A 20392-nucleotide genomic window follows, 5' to 3' on the forward strand; every position below is an offset into this window, starting at 1 on the left:
AGAAAGGGACTGGAGTTATAGTTTTAGCTTGAATATTGCCCACACTGATAAAGACTCTTCAATCTAAAACATTAAGTGTTTCTCTTTCTACAGATGGAGCCTGATCTGCTGAAGGTTCTCAGCATTTTCTGTTTTTACTTCTGATTTCCAGCATCTGTAGATTTTCTTTTTGATTTCCGCTTGTCTGCCCATCAGTACAGCTGGCTGTTACTTACTGTAAAAGGATGCCACTCGTAGGCAGAGTCTTTTACTATATATAAGTTTATTCATAACACTGCACATACATTATGCCCTAGCTGTCCGTGGTCATCACTGGCACTAGAGAGCGAGCTGGAGGTGGGGAAGTTACAATTATACCAAAGACAATGGGGAGTGGTTAGTAGTGGTGAGGTCACTATGTTAAAGGAACATGCACTGATCTACATCCTTCCTCTTGGAAACAAAGTGACCACGGCTCATGCGCTAGGCTCAAACTACAAACAGACTACTCGTACACACCGTACCGGACAGGCGGCCTGACCACTCTCCCAGAGCGGGTGCGCAACCCACCATCCCCGCCGGTCGAAGGAGCAGCATGAACGGGTGCGGGTACAGAGGCCGGGGACCCAGGGGAAGGAGGAGGACTGGGAAGCGATGCACGCACAGGCGAGGGAGGGGTAGGTAGCTGGGGCGACTGCGGATGTACCGGAGCAGGAGGCACATCAGGCACCTTGTAGTGGACGGGAGGCGAATACGGGATCGCGGGGGGCGGTGCAGGTTCGTTTACCAGCATCAGGTGCTGGCGGGTACGACGGTACACGGTACCCTCGTAGTTGACCAGGTACGACCGTGGAGAGTCTGCATTGCCGACGACCACGGCCAGCCGGTGGTGGCCGGAGGACGACTCCATCCGGACAACCTGGCCAGCGAACAAAGGTGGAAGGGGACGGGACGATTTGTCAAAGGAGCGCTTCCGAATGAGCTGCTTCTCAGTGATGCGCTCCCTGACAGCGGCAGGGCTCCGAGCCGTGGGTTTCAGGGATTGCTGGGAGACGGGGATGGGGGGTCTAGTGGTGCGGGACAGGAGGCGTTGCGCAGGGGAACCGAGCGCGGGGTCCCGGGAGATGTTGCGGAGGTTGAGGAGGGCAAGGTACAAGTCCGAACTGTCAAGCCGGCAACGTTCCATCAGCTCCTTAGCGCTGCGGACAGCGCGCTCTGCAAGTCCATTGCTTTGCGGGTACTCGGGGCTGCTGGTGATGTGGCGGAAGTTCCAGCGATTTGCAAAAACAGCAAACTCCGCGCTGGTAAACTGGCTGCCGTTGTCGGACTGGAGAGATGCCGGGGAACCAAAGGTCGAGAAGTGGCGGCGAAGCTTCCCGATGACGGCAGCAGACGTGAGGGACGGCAGCAGGTCCACCTCGAACCAGCTTGAGTAGGAGTCCACCAGGACCAGGTAGTGTTTGCCACGCCACTCGAAAATATCGGCGGCAACAGCCGTCCACGGCAACTCGGGAGCCGGCTGCTGCAGGAGAGGCTGACGCTGCTGATGAGGTAATAGGCTGTTGCAGGCAGCGCAGGCGGAGACCCTGTCCCGGATCTCCTTGACCATGCCAGGCCAGTAAAACTGTGCTTGGGCCTGGGATAACGTGGCCTCCACCCCTGGGTGTCCGTTGTGGGCGGTGTGGAAGTAGTGATCGCGCAGCGCAGCCGGCACCACAACCTTGTGACCCTTCACCACCACACCCGCGTGCAGCACCAGTTCATCCCGAACCAGGAAGTAGGGCACGGCACCAGCCGGCAGGGAAGACCGTCGTTCAGGCCAGCCACGGCGGATGACGCCCGCAAGCTGTTGGAGGTCCGGATCCGCGGCAGTGTGTGTGACCAGGGACTGCAGCTGCCAAGATGGAACAATGTTGACGTTCAACACCATCAGGTCCGCCGATTCGTACGGATGGCGGGAAATGGAAGGTAGTGGGGCGCGGGACAGAGTGTCTGCCACGAACATCTCCTTGCCTTTGCGGTACACGATTTCGAATTGAAAACGCTGCAGCTGCAGCATCATTCGCTGCAGGCGGGACGATGCTGCGTGGATGGGCTTGTTTAAAATCGAGACCAGCGGCTGGTGGTCAGTTTCGATGGTGAAAGTTTTTCCCAGAACGTAGTCTCTGAACTTGGAGCAAGCGAACACCACGGCAAGGAGCTCCTTCTCAATCTGCGCGTAGCGCTGTTCAGCAGGGGTCATTGTTCGAGAGGCATAGGAGACGGGCAGCTGTCGGTCGTCGTAGAGCTGCAGGCAGGCAGCACCCAGGCCGAACCGAGATGCATCGCAGGTGAGGACAATTGGCCTGTTTAAGTCGAAAAACCGCAAAGTCGGGGTCCGCGCGAGTCTGGACCTCAGGGCTACGAAGGCCGATTGGTGGTGAGGGAGCCAGACCCAGGCATTGTCCTTCTTGGTCAGCTCTCTCAGGGGGGCACTTAGTTCGCTGAGGTCGGGTATGAACTTACCCAGGTAGTTGACCATGCCCAGGAAGCGCTGCAGGCCGGGCACGTCAGTGGGAGCGGGCATTTCGGTGATCGCCGCCGTCTTCTCGGGGTCTGGCTTCAGGCCCCCCGCCGTGAAAACGTGGCCTACGTAGGTGACTTCCGCAACGCGGAACCGACACTTCCTTCGATTAAGCTTGAGGTTTATCTCACGAGCCTTGTCCAGGACTTGGCGGAGGTGTCGGTCATGCTCAGCAATGTCCCTCCCGTACACCAGGATGTCATCCACGATGATGGCGCACGGCAACCCAGCAAACAGCTGCTCCATCGTACGCTGAAAAACCTCGCTTGCCGAGTTGATACCAAAAGGCATGCGGAGGAAACGGAACCTGCCGAACGGTGTGCTGAAGGTGGTCAGGAAGGAGGAACGTGCGTCCAGCGGGATCTGCCAAAAGGAGCTCTTGGCATCCAGGACCGAGAAAACTGTGGCTGGACCGACCTGTGCCGCGACGTCCTCCACCGTCCGCATGGGGTAGTGCGGGCGTTTAATAGCCAGGTTCAGGTCCTTGGGGTTGATACAGATCCTGATCTCGCTCGCGTCCTTCTTGGCAGCGACCACCATGGTGGAGACCCACTGGGTGGGGGCACTCACCTCCTTGAGGATGCCCAAGTCCACCATGCCACGTAGTGTGGACTCCACGCGGCCCTTCATGGCAAAAGACACACGGTGGGCCGGTCTGACCACTGGGTCGACCCCCGGGTCCACAACGATCTTGTAGGCACAGGGCAGCTTCCCCAGGACGTCATCAAATCGGTCAGGGTACTCGACCAGGGGGTCCATGGGGGCCTGCACCAGGTGGATGTCGCGGTGAAATGAGACCAAACCAAAGTCCTGGCATGCACGGGCGCCCAGCAGGGTGACGTTTTCAGATGCTAGCAGGAGGAACGTGAGGGGCCGAGAGGTATCCAGAACAGTACAGACAACCGTTGCCTTTCCCACGGCAATCAGAACGCCTCCCCCATAGGCATGGAGGCGGGAGTTGTCAGGAGTAACCCTCTCCCCCGAATTTATCTGCTCGAAGAGGCCCACAGACATAACATTGGCAAACGCCCCAGTGTCGACCTTGGCAGGGAAGGAGTGTCCATTGACTGTAACTTGCACGGATGGATCCGTTATCAATGCAGGTGCTCCCAAGAGCGAAAACACCAGAGAGTCTCCATGGGAGGAAGTCGTATCTGAGCCATCGAGGACCTCATGTTGGTACCGGGAACCGGTTGCGTTATCGCTTGCAAGGTTGTTTAGACTCCCTCTAGGAGCAGGGACAGGTCTCCCACGAGAACGACAGGCTGCAGAAAAATGGTTCTGCTTCCCACATGAATTACAAGTTTTGCCCTGCGCTGGGCAAATGTTATACCTGTGTGACGAGAAGTTGCAGTTTGGGCATCTGCGAGGGGTGGCCATAGTGGGCGCGGAGGGGGCGACCCTGGGCTGTGGGTCATTCAATCGCCGGCGGCTGGTGAAATTTATGTCCTGGGGGGCCGGCCGGGATACTGAGCCAACAGCAGAGGCCATTCGTGCGGCATGTATTGCGTCCGTAAGCGACAGGTCAGGCTTCATTAGGAGCTCATCCCGCAGCCTAGAGTTTAGGAGACCGTTGACCAGGACGTCCCTGATCATCTCGTCGGGTGTAATCGTTTGAAGGCGGCACCGCCGAGCCATATGCCTTAAAGATGCAATAAAGGCGTCAACGTGCTCCCCTGGAGTCTGACGCCGCGAGAAAAATTTAAAACGTTCGATGATATTGTTGGTGGGTATGTCGCACAGGGCAGTGAACTTAGCAATGAGACATACCGGGTCGTTGCGGTCCTCTGGAGGGACGAATTGGAACGACGCATAGCGTTCCATTGCCTCCGGACCAGCCAGGTTGAGGAGCAGGTGGGCTTTTATCGCAGCAGTCGCATCAGGATGGGCAATGGCTATATAGTGTTCGTAGTCCCGCTGGAAGACAGTCCAGCGGTGCACGATGTCCTCATCGAAAACGAGCGTGTCCGGACGACGACACGAGGAAGACATGGCAAAGTGGAAGGAGGGGACACAATTGGGAGAAACAAATAATAAAATTTTTAAAAAAACCGATAAACAGGAGGCGCAAGTCTACCGATCTGACACCATGTAAAAGGATGCCACTCGTAGGCAGAGTCTTTTACTATATATAAGTTTATTCATAACACTGCACATACATTATGCCCTAGCTGTCCGTGGTCATCACTGGCACTAGAGAGCGAGCTGGAGGTGGGGAAGTTACAATTATACCAAAGACAATGGGGAGTGGGTAGTAGTGGTGAGGTCACTATGTTAAAGGAACATGCACTGATCTACACTTACTTTGCCATATTTCCAGATTTTTTCAGTTGTTTTCCCACATCACCTGAAATACCATATGGTATACAGCCAACAGTTCCAGCTTCATACCAAATAGTGATCGTGACACAGGCATTTAGAAAGGAGAACCCAAGTTCACAGACGATGGTAAATCATTTTGAGAACTAAAGGAAACTCCAATTGGGGTGGTATAATGAGTAATAAAAATCAGATGGAATTCAACAGCAGTTAATCTGCAATGAGACCTTCATGGTTAAGGATGTGATGATCATACTTAGAGTGTGACCTGGACTATGTGGAAGACAGGAGGAATATGAGGATTGAGGTCCAAATGCCATTTATAGCACTCTCATAAAGAAAGTTAATGGAATGGGTGAAATGACAAAACATGGAATGTAATCAGTCTGAAGAAGGGTCTCGACTCGAAACATCACCCATTCCTTCTCTCCCGAGATGCTGCCTGACCTGTTGAGTTACTCCAGCATTTTGTGAATAAATACCTTCGATTTGTACCAGCATCTGCAGTTATTTTCTTATACAAGATATAATGGTGAAGCTGTACAATTTTGCAGTAAAACTTTATGAAGTGCCTTCATGCAATGTTTTCATGCAGCGTTGGAATGATGTTGAGTCTGCTGAGATAGTGAAGAGCTGATTCACTGGAAAGCTCCTTTGTCTGGGATTGAACATGAGGTTTCAAATAAAGGGGAAATAAAACTGGTCACTGATCTTTGATCAGAAATGTCATCAAGCTGAAACACTAACTCCATAAATAGTGCTTGACCTGCTGAGCATTTTCTATTTTATTGCAGATTTCCAGTACATGGTAATGTAACTATCGCCTATGGTAACACTACACTAGATGAAGTGCACTTCATATACCTTAGAAAGCACAATGATAATATCTTCTTGATCTGTGCTTTTCATCACCCCAATTCATACCTCTTTTTTTGTGCTAATGTTGGTCTGTTTATGCTCATGTGAACACATTGGGACATTAACTAAATCATCCGAGATGTTAATGTCTGGTTAATGCCATTTTTTTGTTTCTCATGCACAATGGTGTGAATGCTGTGAGTAAGTTTGGTTGAGTTAGAATGCAGAAGGGCATTTGGTTAAAACTTTGAGGTAACTGTTGTCTTCATAAAGTAACTACAAGCTGACTTTTATGCTAACTGAAAGATTTTCTTTTTGCCATTTCCAATGCTACATAAAAAACTTTCAATTCAAAAGTTCTGAAAAGTTTATTTAACTCCATTAAATGTATTTAATTGTAATACCTGCTGAATTAATTTGAAGAGTAACAAGAAAATCAGAAAATAACAATTTCATGTAAAAAAAATGTTATATTCACTTATTTGATTAGCTCATAATAAAATGTAATATTAACTGAAACTTAGCTGGAATAAAGAATGATATTTGTTGACAAAGCTTAATGTACACCTGCAGAAAATCTTGTAAGAATAATGATTATTTATTTAACTACAATGGATGTAAATGAGAAACGCTCAGCATATCTGGCAGCATCTGGCAAAAGAGAAACAGAGTCAGAATAATAATTGAAGGACCATATAAATTATCTTATTGGAAACCCATTGAAAATAGTTTCTAATGGATGATGTATTATTGAATTATTATTGTACATTGTACATAGTGTACATTGAATTATTATATTGAAAATAAGCCTTCTCATTTTTCTGTCTTCTCTTTATATTTTATGTTATAAAAGTCATTAATATTTATCTCTGTTCTGATCTTATTCTTATGAGAGGTCAAAATGATATCTGGTATTCAATCGACAGGTTGTTTACTTTGGTGACAGTATGCGCTCAGATATATTTCCAGCCCACAGCTACAACGACTGTGAAACAGTCCTCGTGCTGGAAGAGCTGGAAGTTGAAGCGAGCCAACAAGTTAAAATGGACAGACAGGACTCCGAGCCACTGGAGAAAAAAGGAAAATATGAAGTGAGTATTCAAAACAACTTGAACAGAATTGGCTTGGTCAGAAGCAAGGAGAGTTGTAGTTTACATTTGAAGATCATGATATGTATTTTCCAGTCCACAGCAGAGGACTGCAACTCTCAATGATCTCGAAGAAATGCTATTATCCTGTGCTTAAAGAGTATAAGACCCGGATGTACTTTGAGTTCTGAGAGGTTCTTCTGAGATATTCTGCCATCCAGTCTTCTCTGCATGTCTGGATAGCACAGTGGCACAGCTGATAGACCTTCTGCCCTTACAGTGCCAGAGACCCGGTTTCAATACTGACCTCGGATGCTGTCTGTGTGGACTTTGCATGTTCTCCCTGTTACTGCTTGAGCTTCCCCCGGGTGCTCCAGTTTTCTTCCACATCCCAAAAGACATGCTGATTTGTTGATTAATTGGCTTCTGTAAAATGTTTTGTGTGCATGGAAGGTGGCTACGAAAGTGGGAAAACATAGAATTAATGTGAATAAATGAGGATGATCGATGGACGGTGCACCGAAGGGCCTGTTTCCATGCTGTATCTCCAAATTAAACGAAAATGACACTAAACTAAATGTATGTCAAAAAAATATTAAGCAGTGCCACCATGCTGAAATGTGTCAACTAGAAATAATGATGTCATCAAAGTTGTTGATCAGCCAATCAAATTGAAAATGCTCATGGATGGCAAGTCAGGAAGTGAAAAACACTAACTTCATGAACTTTTTAGAGATTATACAGGAAGTAAAATAAAAATTGGAGCATACATAGGAGGTGGAAACATAATGTGGAAACTGAAATACCAAGAATCTTACATAATGTAGAAACTGAAATATTAAGAATCTTTAAATACTACATATTATTTTAAATCAGTAGAATTTGCAAATCTTTTCTGAACCAATGACAAACCACACACGTAAAATTACTTTTTCAGGATCAGAGGGGTTTATTCAACAGTAATCTGGGCTTAGCGAGCTGTTACAAACCCTGTTGCATGTTATTCAACAGGATTTAAGCATTTTCAGTGTTTTTTTAATAGTGAGAATAGAATACTAAAATTTGATATTTTTGTTACTTCACTAATCTTTTGTTGACTGCATCTGAACAGATGCAACCCATGGACAAGCAGAGTATCACAGGCACGTCCATAGGATATCATTTTTTTCTTGTTTATGGTTGGCGGCTGTTCAGCCAATTGAGTTTTGACGAGGATAGATCAGGTATTTCTGAGGACATTGTGGGAAACTAGTGAGGAATACAGGAGACGTGTCGGAAGACTGGAGGGTGCCTAATGTTGTGCCTCTATTCAAGAAGGGCTGCAGGAAAAATGCTGCGAACTCTAGGCCAGTGAGCTTAATATCTGTAGTTGGAAAGTTACTAAAGGATATTCTGAAGGATAGGATATACAGGCATTTAGACGGACAAAAGCTGATTAGGGATAGTCGGCATGGGTTTGTATGTGGGCGGTCGTGTCTCACAAATCTGATTGTTTTTTGAAGACGTGACCAAAAAGGTCAATGAGGGTAGAACTGTAGATGTTATATACATGGATTTCAGTAAGGTGTTCAACAAGGTTCCACATGGTAGGCTGCTCTGGAAGGTTAGATTGCATGGGATCCTAGGAGAGATAGCTGAATGGGTAGAAAATTGGCTTCATGAAAGGATGATGGTGTAAGGTTGCTTCTCAGACTGGAGGCCTGTGACTAGTGGTGTGCCTCAGGCTTTGGTGCTGGGCCTGTTGCTGTTTGTCATCTACATCAATGATTTGGATGAAAACATACATGGCAAGATTAGCAAGTTTGCTGATGATACAAAAGTGGGTGGTTTTGCAGGTAGTGAAGATGGTTGTGAAAAATTGCAGCAGGATCTTGATCGATTGGCCAGGTGGACTGAGGAATGGTTGATGGAATTGAATACAGAGAAATGTGAGGTGTTGCATTTTGGGAAATCTAACATGGGCTGGACCTACACAGTGAATGGTAGGGCTCTGGGGAGCATTGTAAAGCAGAGGGATCGAGGAGTGCAGGTGCATGGTTCCTTGAAGGTCGAGTCGCAGGTAGATGAGGTGGTCAAAAAGGCTTTCGGTACATTGGCCTTCATCAGTCAGAATATTGAGTATAGAAGTTGGGGGGTCATGTTGCAGTTGGATAAGATGTTGGTGAGACCCCAGTTAGAGTATTGTGTTTCGTTCAGGGCACCATGTTTTAGGAAAGATGTTGTCAAGCTGGAAAGATAACTGTTAACTGTTGCACAGAGAAGATTTGCGAGGATGTTGCCAGGACTAGAGGGTCTGAGCTATTGGGAGAGGTTGAGTAAGCTGGGACTATTCCTGGAGCACAGGAGGATGAGGTGATCTTATAAAGGTGTATAAAATCATGAGAGGAGTAGATCGGGTAGAGTCTCTTTCCTAGAGTAGGTGAATCGAGGACCAGAGGACATAGGTTTAAGGTGAAGTGGATTTAATAGGAATCTGAGGGGTAACTTTTTCACACAAAGCATGGTGGGTATATGGAACAAGCTGCCAGAGGAGGTAGTTGTGGCTGGGACAATCCATATGTTTAAGAAACAGTTGGACAGTTACATGGATAGGACAGGTTTGGAGGAATATGGACCAAACACAGGCAGGCGGGACTAGTGTAGCTAGGACCTGTTGGCCAGTGTAGGCAAGTTGGGCCGAACGGCCTGTTTCCACACTGTACCACTCTACGACTCTATCTCAGAACATTCCCACTAATCCCATTCCTCCTCTTTCTCACATATCTAACAACCTCTCCCAAACTCCAATGCTCCTATCACCCACCTATGTCGGGGGGGGGGGGGGGGGGGTAATTTACAGTAGTTAGTTCAACTTTGAATTGCTCACCTTTGATATGTGGGTGAAAATTTGAGCACCTTGGGTTACAAGGTTACAGGGAGACATGCTCATGGGTTACAGGGAGAAAATGCAAACTCAACATAGACAACATTGGAAGTCAGGTACAAACCTTGGTCACTGGAGTTGTGAAAAAGGAGTGCTGACTGTTGCACTACCATGCCACCCCTTATTTTCTTTGATTGAATGCGTCTATTCAGTTGTTAGAATTTGCTGTCAGGTTTGCAGACTAATGACTTTGAGTGCTGATAGCTTCAATGTCACTATGACCGCAAAATCCAATCCAATAACAGTAACCACGTGAACAAAGTAAATAACTTTGGCAATGATGTACAAATTGTAATTACAATAAAATAATTCTTACAAAAGTAACATATTTATCTGTTTAAAATGTTGGACATTGGCATTAACCGAAACCATTTAAGTAATTTTCAACCATGTGAAGTAATGTTGCCTTTCTAATAAACAATTCCTCCCCGCATCTCTTAATTTTACTTTATTACACAAATTCAATCTGCAAGGTGGAGAGAGGCAAAAATTGTCTGTGATAGAAATCACACGAATTTGACTAATATATTCAGCATCTTGTAGCATCTCTGAAAAGTTTGAGTAGAAACCTGAGAAGTGAGCTTTTCACACAGAGGGTGGTGGGCATGTAGAACGAGCTGCCAGAGTAGTAAATGAGCCAGATACAATAATTACATTAAAAATACATTTTGAGAGGTACATGAATAGGAAAAGTTTAGAGGGATATAGAAACAAGGAACTGCAGAAGCTGGCCTCAAAAAAAAGACACACATTGCTGGAATAACTCTGCGGGTCAGGCAGCATCTCTGGAGATCACGAACAGGTGATGGGTTGGGATTCTTCTTGAGAGTGATTGTATGGGGGAGGGGGGATGAGAAAGCTGGAAGAGAGATGGGGCAGGTCATAGCCTGGCAACTAATAGATGGATATAGGTGAGAGAGAGGGGAGGGGGGGGGGGAGGAGTTGATAGGCAGATGGTTAGACAAAGGCCAAAGATTAAAAGGCAGACGTTGTGAGACGAAAGAATTGAAGAGTTTTGTATTGTGGTGCCTTGAATTCAGAAGGATATTGGTCAAACACAGGCAAATGTGACTAGCTTAGATGGGGATCCTGGTCAGTATGGACATGTTGGGCCAAAGGGCCTGTTTCAGTACTGTTTGCCTCTATTAAAGCATTCATTAAAAAATATGCTTTACATATCTCTTTTTATATGATGCATTTATATCTTTGAGTGGAAATATCTGGTTATGAGGAACCACAGTATTTCTGGGTTTCTGTATTGGGCCACTTTTACCTGTCCCTGCAGTTTATGTGAATCCCAGCAATCCCATTGTAACGTGTGTTGACGAGGAATGGGTTCTTGCTAACATTTCTCCCTCTACAAACATGGGGAAAGGTGGGATTGTTGGCTATTGATCATATTTTGTGAGGATTACCTTTATATGGCATTTAACTACACAAACACGTCAAGTACACTTCAAAAAGTGAATGTGAAAAAGATGTGAATACCTTTTTACAATTTATATGAGAAACTGCAAGATGAGAACCCTCAGCAAGACACTGAAATATAGTTTTCTCTAACGGCATCAGTTCCTGATTGATTAATTTTTAATTGATTATTACCAGCTGTTTGAAGGTTAGAAGGTTACATTCATGGAAAATTTTCAGGTCATGATACAAACCTTACATCAACAGAAGTGGTTGCTAACTGAAATAATTGAGGTAATAACAGTGTTAGAAGAACATAAGAAAGCATGTTCCAGCAAAAGACTTTTCAGCGCATCAGTCCATTCCTTTTTGTGGTCTGAATGCAATTTGCCTTATCACAGACTTATTTCTGACCTATTACGACATTGGACAAGCATTGTCCATCCACCTGATTCCCCATGCCTTAGATTTATGGGGAACATTGAAGTATTAGTCAGATAGCTACACGTTTTTTGTTTAATTTTGTTTAACATTCCAGGGTGCATTGTAGTGCTTTGTCTTAATGTAATTCATTGGGTTTCTTCACAGTAAAGCTTTATGCTTTATAAATTTCCGAACTAACTATGCTTTTACTTTTGCAGTGAAATGTAGAATTTACCTGTTCTGTGTAATATTTCCTGATCTTTCATGCAACTATCTCTTAAGGATGTCTCTTCAACCGATATGTAACTAAAAGAGAACTTTAACTTTATCTGAATAGAGTTTAAAACCATGATACTCCAATGAAAACATTATGTTGTAACCCATCTGGCAATTGTATGAATCCTAACTTAACTAGATGAGGGTAATACCATTCAAGACTGCAATATGTCAGTGATAAAAAATAAGTTTTTCCTATACCAAACAATAGGAAATCTATTTGGAAGTTACATTCATATCAAAGTCAGGAACTATGATGTTAAATGGGAACAAAATAAAAAAGATGATAGAAATAGATAAGAAATTATCAGCAGCCTGAAGAATCTGATGATCTACAATCAGTAGACAAAGCTCCATGCTGAGTTTCACTTTACAGATTTACCTTATATCATCCACTATGGGAATAATGCCTACCTGCGGATATGTTTGTGCCTTTTCTTTTTTGCTTTTCAGTTTAGTTAAGTTTAGTTTAGAGATACAGCCCGGAAACAGGCCCTTCAGCCCACCGAGTCCATGCCATATTAACACTACCCAACACATGCTAGGGACAATTTTACACTTATACCAAGTAATTTACCTACAAACCTGTACGTCTTTGGAGAATTTATTTTGATTTCTCAAATGACAACACTAAATAAGGACCGCTCTCATGACAGTTTTGCGTATTTGCCTGCAACAGTAATGTTGAGCTTAATTTCATCCCATTGACATAATATTACAACGGTGGAGGACTGAATTGAAGAAACGGGAGGAATGTACTGGGGATTTATCAGCCTGCTATTAAAAATTCTTGAGAGCAGTATATGAAATGAAATGACTGTTGATTGACAGCCTGAGGGAATGTCCCATCTGCCTGGACAGAGTGGACTCTAAAGCTTGTCTTTGCACTGCATAAATCTGAGTGTATCCAAAACAAAAGTCAAAATCTTTCATTTTATTATAAAGATTCATACTCTGAAAACAACGCAGTTACACTCAGGACATATTTAAACAATGAATTAAATAATATAAAAAGTTCTATTTGTTTTTTCAGCACCAGCTGATTCTTCCCAGTGAAATGAATGGCACTGTTGTACTTGCTCCAGGTTTACTCTGGCACAGATTCAGCAGGCAGCTTTCCTAGCTCTCAGGGTGGGGAATGTTTAGAAGTCCATGCTACTCCTTTGGATTCCCGCAGCTGTGATGGTTTGGCTGCTGGCCGGTCCAGGCAGGACTGGGCAGAAGGTCTGCCTCAATGTTTCAGGTTGATGACCTTCCCAGTGAGTCGGCCTGCTTAACTAAAGCAAAACAGAACCTAATTCTCTCGACAATATTTCGTTTTTGCTGTCTTTTACAGACAGTAATGTTTCACAGATATCCATTTTAGCTCCAGCGCTTTGAAACTAAAAAGGGAACATTCATCAAATCTCCTGCCAATGTTCCAAAACCAACAACGCCAACACATATACTAAATTCCAAGACCGTTTTACTTCCAGGAATACACATGCTTTGTTCTTTTATTTAGTTAACTGGTAATAACTTCAAAGCGAGTATATTCGTATCTTAGCTATCTGTTGTCCCAAACATTTTTTTTAAAATTTCCAATCATTCAGTTTACTGATTAACACAACATTGGAAAAAGCGTCCCAAAACCAAAATGTTGCCTATTCATGATCTCCAAAGATGCTGCCTGGCCCACTGAGTTACTCCAGCACTTTGGTGTCTTTTTTTCTTTAAAATAATATCTCCGGCAAATTATTTTGGTGAATAGGAAAAGTCAAAATGTTCACAGTTGCTCTTTATGAAGTTGTCACTCATTCATCCTTTCAACTGTAACCTTGTTGGCAGGGCCCGAGACACAAGATGTGGCCAGTGGTGTCCGCACGGTGGGGCTCCTATTTTGTGGATGGTGTCACAGAGCTCGAGGGTGAAGGTGAAACCCAGGTGCACACATGGTGCAGCAACAACATTAATACCTACAGCACCATCGCTATTCCCAGCCTCCAAGCTATAGCAGGTAAGAGAGAAAAAACTGACAGCAGGTTATTGTCAATTCTCTATGGGTCAATCTCAGAAATAGAAAAGTACAGAAAACATAATCGGATAACTTTATACTTACTCCCTTCCTCATCATGTCAACATCCACCCAAACAGTGGTTACAATATTGTACTGGATATAAGTCAGCAATTTAGAAGAGCATGTATGGGTAATACTATCATCAAGTTGGGCAAATCTTTAATCTGCTCATTGACTGGGCAAAATTGGTTTGGCGAACATTGCTATGAAGGCTGATTTATTGAATATCTCAAGAGAGAAAGGATTTGCCCTCCCACAGATGCTGCCTGATAGAAACATAGAAAATAGGTGCAGGAGTAGGCCATTTGGCCCTTCGAGCCAGCACCGCCATTCAATATGATCATGGCTGATCATCCTAAATCAGTACCATGTTCCTGCTTTCTCCCCCATATCCCTTGGACCTGTTAGACCTAAGAGCTATATCTAACTCATGATCCATCTTCAAGTTCCTCTCACAAAAGGTGTTCTTTTAATCCAGATTCCAGCATCTATACTATTTTCTATCTCCTGAAGGTCATTTTAACAACTTTCTCCATGCAAAGACTTTGCACTTAGACCCACAGCAACCACATTTTTATTGTATCTTTCTCATTCATCTTTGGAAAACTGTGCATGAAATATTAATGAGATTCATCCATCCAAAGGGAGAGCGAAAATCTGCTGCTTTATTAATAGTGATATTTTAAATTGAATCAATAACCACAATATAGATAACTGACAACACTGAAAGATTTTATTAAATCCCAACAATTCCTTTTAACATAGACTTTCATTCAGTTTGATCAAAGGAACAAAAGGTCAAAGTTGATAGTAAGAGAGTTTTCTTATTGACTGTTCGCCCAGCCTGGACGCGTGCCCAGCAGATGAACGTTCTCAGTGACAACATCTCTGACAAGGTCAAACTCCAGTGGGGAGTTGGTGCATGTTGTGCAGACTTTGGCCTGCTTTGTTAGTCAATACTCTGGCACGAGTTAATGCAGATTCCCAGCACACCCTGCCACGCTGAATAGACTGCAGAAAAGGACAGAAGATTTAAAACTTGCAAAAATTGGAATGTGACTCGTTCTAGACATCCTCACCCAAAAAAACTATCTGATATTTTTTTCTAACTTCAGATTGAAAAATCCATCAACAAACCTATTGCAAGATGTTTCCACATTGTGAAAATTAATCTTCTTTTTCAGGAAATTGACTATATTAATTGTGATGAAAGACAGCAAGTTCTTTGAAATGTAACCTGTTAATGCAGAACAGTGTATTTAATTCATGATCTGAAGTACAGCTAAACATTGACTTGCGTTTACCAGATAACCACGCACGAGGGAAAAATAAGGCAACTGCTTGTTTTCCACACTCACAGCCTTGTTTTCATCTTAACTCTCCTCTCAATGAATTTTGCTGGACAGTTGGAGAACTTGAGGACGTGGGCTGGAGATGGAGATGGAGGGGCTTTTGTTTTTATACTTGCAGACTCCATGCTGCATGGCCAGTATTACACATTCCTCGCACATACAAAGATAAGGAGATTCGACCGCCACAAACTGCACATTCTAAACGTCTCAATTTAATCATCAGTCTTCGTCAGTGTTACATGTTGCAGGAGTGGATTCTGGAGTGGTTTAGTTCTGCAAAATATCAGATTCCACTGCTGCAGGCAAACCCCATGGACAGCATTTTGATTTTCTTTGCACTTCAAGAAATGTTTTTGTAAAATGAAAAATGCCCGTGCAGCTCTTTTTGTTCCGTCATGCAAGTTCAGACATCTAACCAGCATTTCATGAGAATTTCCTGCATCTGGTTGGCCTACGGGCACGTCACTATAATTTCTTATTTTTTCTGTGAAGGTTTCTAAGATTGAACCACTGCAGCTGCCACTTTGCAAGACATAGAGAAGATTAGTGGAACAAGCCCTTGGAACCTCATCAACTCAAATCCAGTTTCACAATAATTTGAATCTAAATTGCTAATTTTTCATCTTTATCCCATCAGAATTTTAACAGCTTTTGCCCAATTCCTGCCTCCACACTGTTCCTCACCCTCCACACTGTTCCTCCCCCTCCCCCCAATACTTTGAGCTATCCAGTTGTCCTACATAAGTAATTCTTTAACTTTTTATGCATGAGCAATACTTCACATGTAAAGGAGATTAGATCGCAACGTATTTGCAGCATGTTCACTGCTGCTATCAAGAGTAGACAGCTATGATTCAACCAGGACTGGTTATGCTTTTAGGTATTTTTGGTTGGAGGTACATTCTTGGTTAGAAGCACTAATGGGCAATTTGTCAATAGCTACTCATTGCACTTCACTTCTGAAACTGTATACAGTTTTCCAGTGTGTAGGAAGGAACTGCAGATGCTGGTTTAAACTGAAGATTGGCTCAAAAAGCTGGAGGAACTCAGCGGGTCGGACCCAAAACATTACATTCATTTTCTCCAGAGATGCTGTCTGACCCACGGAGTTACTCCAGCTTTTCATGTCTATTCACAGTTTTCCAATGATGGATGTGAAAGGTACAATACCAACCTAGAGACCAAGGAACTGCAGGTGCAGGTTAACAAAAAAGGCACAAAGTGCTGGAGTAACTCAGGGGGTCAGGCGTCATCTCCAGAGGCCGTGGATTGGTGATGTTTCAAGTTGTTATTAACTTACTTCACTTACATTCAGTTTACTTCAATAAAGAACAGATTTTAGAGACAGAGAACACATTCCAGTAAGTTATAATATGTATTTCACGTCAGTGAGCAGGAATTAACTTCTACACAGCTGTGCCACCCCTTGGGCCCCAAAACTGCAAAGGCCCCAATCATCCAGCTGAGTAACTTTTGGAGTTTTTTCCCCCACAAGTGCAAATTTGCTGGAATAAAAGGCACAGTCACCACTCCACTTCTTGCAAAGAAAAAAGAAAATAGCACTTTATTTTATCCGTGCAGTATTTAAGGTATAAATGGATTTAATCCAAACAATTGTGCCGTAATACCATTTAGGAAATGTAGTTGGATCTAGAGAGTCAATAGCAGAGACCTTAAGAGTGTTGATGTAGAGAGAGATCCAAGATCCAAGTGAGAGAGATCCGAGATCCATGTGCAAAGTTCCCTGAAAATGGATGCACAGGTTAATAAGTTGGTAAATAAGGCATTTGGTGTGCTTGCCCTCCTGGGCCAAAGCAATGGTTGAGAATTCCAATTGCAGCTGCATAAAACATTGGTTATACAGCACTTAAACTATGGTGTACATTTATGGGCACCACACTTGTGAAAGCTTTTCACTGTACCTTGGTACATGTGACAATAAACTAAACTAAACTAAACTAAAAAAGATAGACATCACTGAGGCCATCACATGGCCAAGGCAGGCCTAATGTGCTGTTTCAGTGGTGTACAATTTTATGATTTTATATATCCTTGTATTTGTATCTTTTGTATCAATTACACAATATTCAATGGAAACTTAAGCTGCTGAGATTTTCAAGCATTTTCTGGGGTTTTTTAACGCAGTAGTCAATGCTTAATCAGTAGTGGCCCTTCCATTTTTGAGGAAGCTGAGTTACTCAGTTTTTGTTTCTCTACTGCATATGCAGAATCTATTTTTAATGTGAGATTTATTTTTGTTGGGCCTCACTTTTCTAGGCTGTGACTGAATCTTCCAGACAAACCCTGCATTATATGCAAAACCTTTGTGTATCAGATAAGATTGTTCCACATTTGGTACTGATCAAACCAATAGTAATCAAAAACATATTGCTACCAATAGACCTTTATACTGTAATTGCAGATTAAGCACTGAATGCTCACATCTTCTATTCCTGAGGGTTCAAAACCAATGCCAAAATAATGATTGTAGACTGAATACAAATTGCATGCAGGTTTACATTGTATTTACATTATTTGCATTAGTATGTACTTTGTTAAACGTTTTTAATTTGTCACAAATTCCCAGAGAATTTATGTGTAGATCTGCTTTGAAAAATTAACGCAAGTTGTTCTTGTAACTTTCTGATTTCTTTTTTTTTGTTAAAGAAAACGTTATGAAAGATTTCAATAGTCTCTAAATTGATACCTGCAGTCACATTCTGAAGTGCACTGCTGCTAAAGCTAAGGTTGAAATATTCTAAAACAATTCAATGACATAATGTGTTGACTGCACACCAACAATTTGATCAGAACCCTTCTCTATATTCTCCATCAACAGTCTGAAGAAGAGTAAAATGCACTGGGACCAAAAATAGGTAGAATCACAATCAACGATGGTATTATGGTGCACATGATGTGGTGTGCTATCATCTTCAATGAGGTTGAATATCAAACTTGTCTTGTAACCAGACCCAACAGGAACCTCATCTTTTGCCACCTCAGGTCATGTCTAATTTCACCAATGTAGGTTTCCCTTATCATTTAAACTATCGTAAATACTTTACAGATTGAACAAATAATATTAATGCTTTCACATAATATGCACACCGAACACCACAGTTTGTACATTGTGGCATAAATATGAATGTGGTCTAGCCTGGGGAATGCTAACCAACATTAGTGTGATGTACTATGAGTTTAATTCTGATTTATGATAAGAGTGTGCTCTATTTTGAGTTTAGGAATCCCCTGCAGGAAGGAAAGCAACCATCACCACACTTATTGTTTACAAAAACTTACTGCCTGGAGCCTGGAAGATATTTTTTCTATCTGTGACAGAGAGGCAAAAGAAGATGAAAACTAAAGTCAGCAGGTCATTCAAGCCCAAGGGCAACAAAGCTAAACATTACACAGATGAAGAAATCTCAGTGAAAGAATAGAAAAAAAACATTTCTTTTAAGTTGGGAGTAGGCTGGGCAATGGTGGTTGAAGGATTGGGGGCAGGGGGGCAGGTTAGTTGCTCATCATTTCCAGTGTTTGCAGATGTACATATTTGTTTCTGCAGAAGTTCTAGCTGTTTTCAGTGAATGTGAATTGTTTTTTGAGAATGTTATTTTACCTCACCGCACCAGGTGCCATTGGAATATCACCCTTCAAAAAGGCTTGCTTTGAGCAAGCTTTTCCCTCTTCATTTTACATATCAACTCACTGCACCTATAGAATTTAGAATAAAAAGTAAACTTTAGATCAAATAATTATCTTTCTCATTGAGTCACAGAGCACAGAAACAGGCCCTATGGTCCAATTCGTCCATGCTGACCAGGATGTCTCATCTAAGCTAGTCCCATTTGCCCACATTTTACCCATATCTCTTTAAGCCTTTCCTAGTGTCCAAGTGTCTTTTAAGTGCCGTTACAGTACTTGCTTCAACTCCTACTCTGGCAGCTTGTTCCCTATACCCACCATCCTCTGAGTGAAAATGTTGCCCCTCAGGTTCCTATTAAATCTTGCACATCTCACCTTAAACCTATCTCTGGTTTTTGATGCCCCTAGTCTCCCTATAGCTCAGGCCCTCGAGTCCTGTCAAAGAACCTCATAAATCTCCTTAGCACTCTTTCCAACTTAATTATAATTATCTTTAACATAATGTATTTTGGGGAAGAAAATCAAAATTGTAGGTTCAGAAAATCTGATGAGTTCTTTTAGATAGAGACGAAAGGAAAAGAAAATGTGGTGAGTTTGGTTCAAAGTGTTACATTTGTAGGATTCAAGCCTTCTGGCCATAAAACTCTGATTGGCGTGTTTTAAGCTGATCAACCTATTAATTGATAGGAAGATGGTTCATTACCACATTGACTTTCTATTGTCCCCATTGTTTAAACATTATTAATTGGAATATGCCATCTTAATGTCAAATTCAATATTTGGAGAGGCATCTCGTTTTTATGCTCCAACGCTGGTATATTTGTATTGATGTGTGTCATTTTGGGGATGAACCATGTGGAAGGAACATGAATAATTTTACATGTTATCCAGTATAGCATCTGAAATTCCTAGATGATCATCTGTGGAAATGGCAAATAATACTTCATCTGAGTGACATATTTCTATAATTTCCATTGCAGTTAAACAACGGTGTTAAGGACGAGAAAATTACTTTGAAATTTTGACCAGATTCCCAGTACGGACACACAGTATATTACATTTAATTCTTTTAGTTCTTCGGAGGAGGCAGGAAACATTATCGTAATTCTAGATCTGAAAGTCTCCTTTTAACTCAGCCGTTAAATGCACCTGCGTAATACCAAACCAATCGCCAAGGAAAATTATAATAACTTTGATCTCTCATCTGCAGTAAGTTAGCCACTCAGCAGCTGGTCTCCACATCCCTATGCTGCACTATCACTATTGAAGGACTAGCACACAATTTCAAATCTCATATTTTTGTCCAATGTACTTCTCCCTCAAAGACTTCAATAGGTAATGATTTTGTTTTGACAGAATCAAAAATGTATTTCAGTTGATAATAATAGTTTAGACACATTTTTTACATTCTTTTAACATCTATTTTGACAGGAATACAGCAACCTATTCCTTTCAACTTTACTTACGAAGATGTATTGTTTAGTTGTTTTATTTTCAAACTTG

General features: G+C 42.9%; 1 protein-coding gene across 1 annotated transcript in view; it reads left to right on the top strand.

The window, feature by feature from the left end:
• The window catches only part of nt5dc1 (5'-nucleotidase domain containing 1), a 434656-nt gene that overhangs the window by 399499 nt on the left and 14765 nt on the right, over window positions 1–20392 (top strand). The window contains exons 10-11 of the mRNA XM_078399640.1: window positions 6646–6810; window positions 13664–13832. Of these exons, the coding sequence (XP_078255766.1) occupies window positions 6646–6810; window positions 13664–13832 (334 nt within the window). The remainder of the gene's footprint in view (window positions 1–6645; window positions 6811–13663; window positions 13833–20392) is intronic.

The sequence above is a fragment of the Rhinoraja longicauda genome, chromosome 5, assembly GCF_053455715.1.
Source record: "Rhinoraja longicauda isolate Sanriku21f chromosome 5, sRhiLon1.1, whole genome shotgun sequence".
Taxonomy (NCBI): domain Eukaryota; kingdom Metazoa; phylum Chordata; class Chondrichthyes; order Rajiformes; family Arhynchobatidae; genus Rhinoraja; species Rhinoraja longicauda.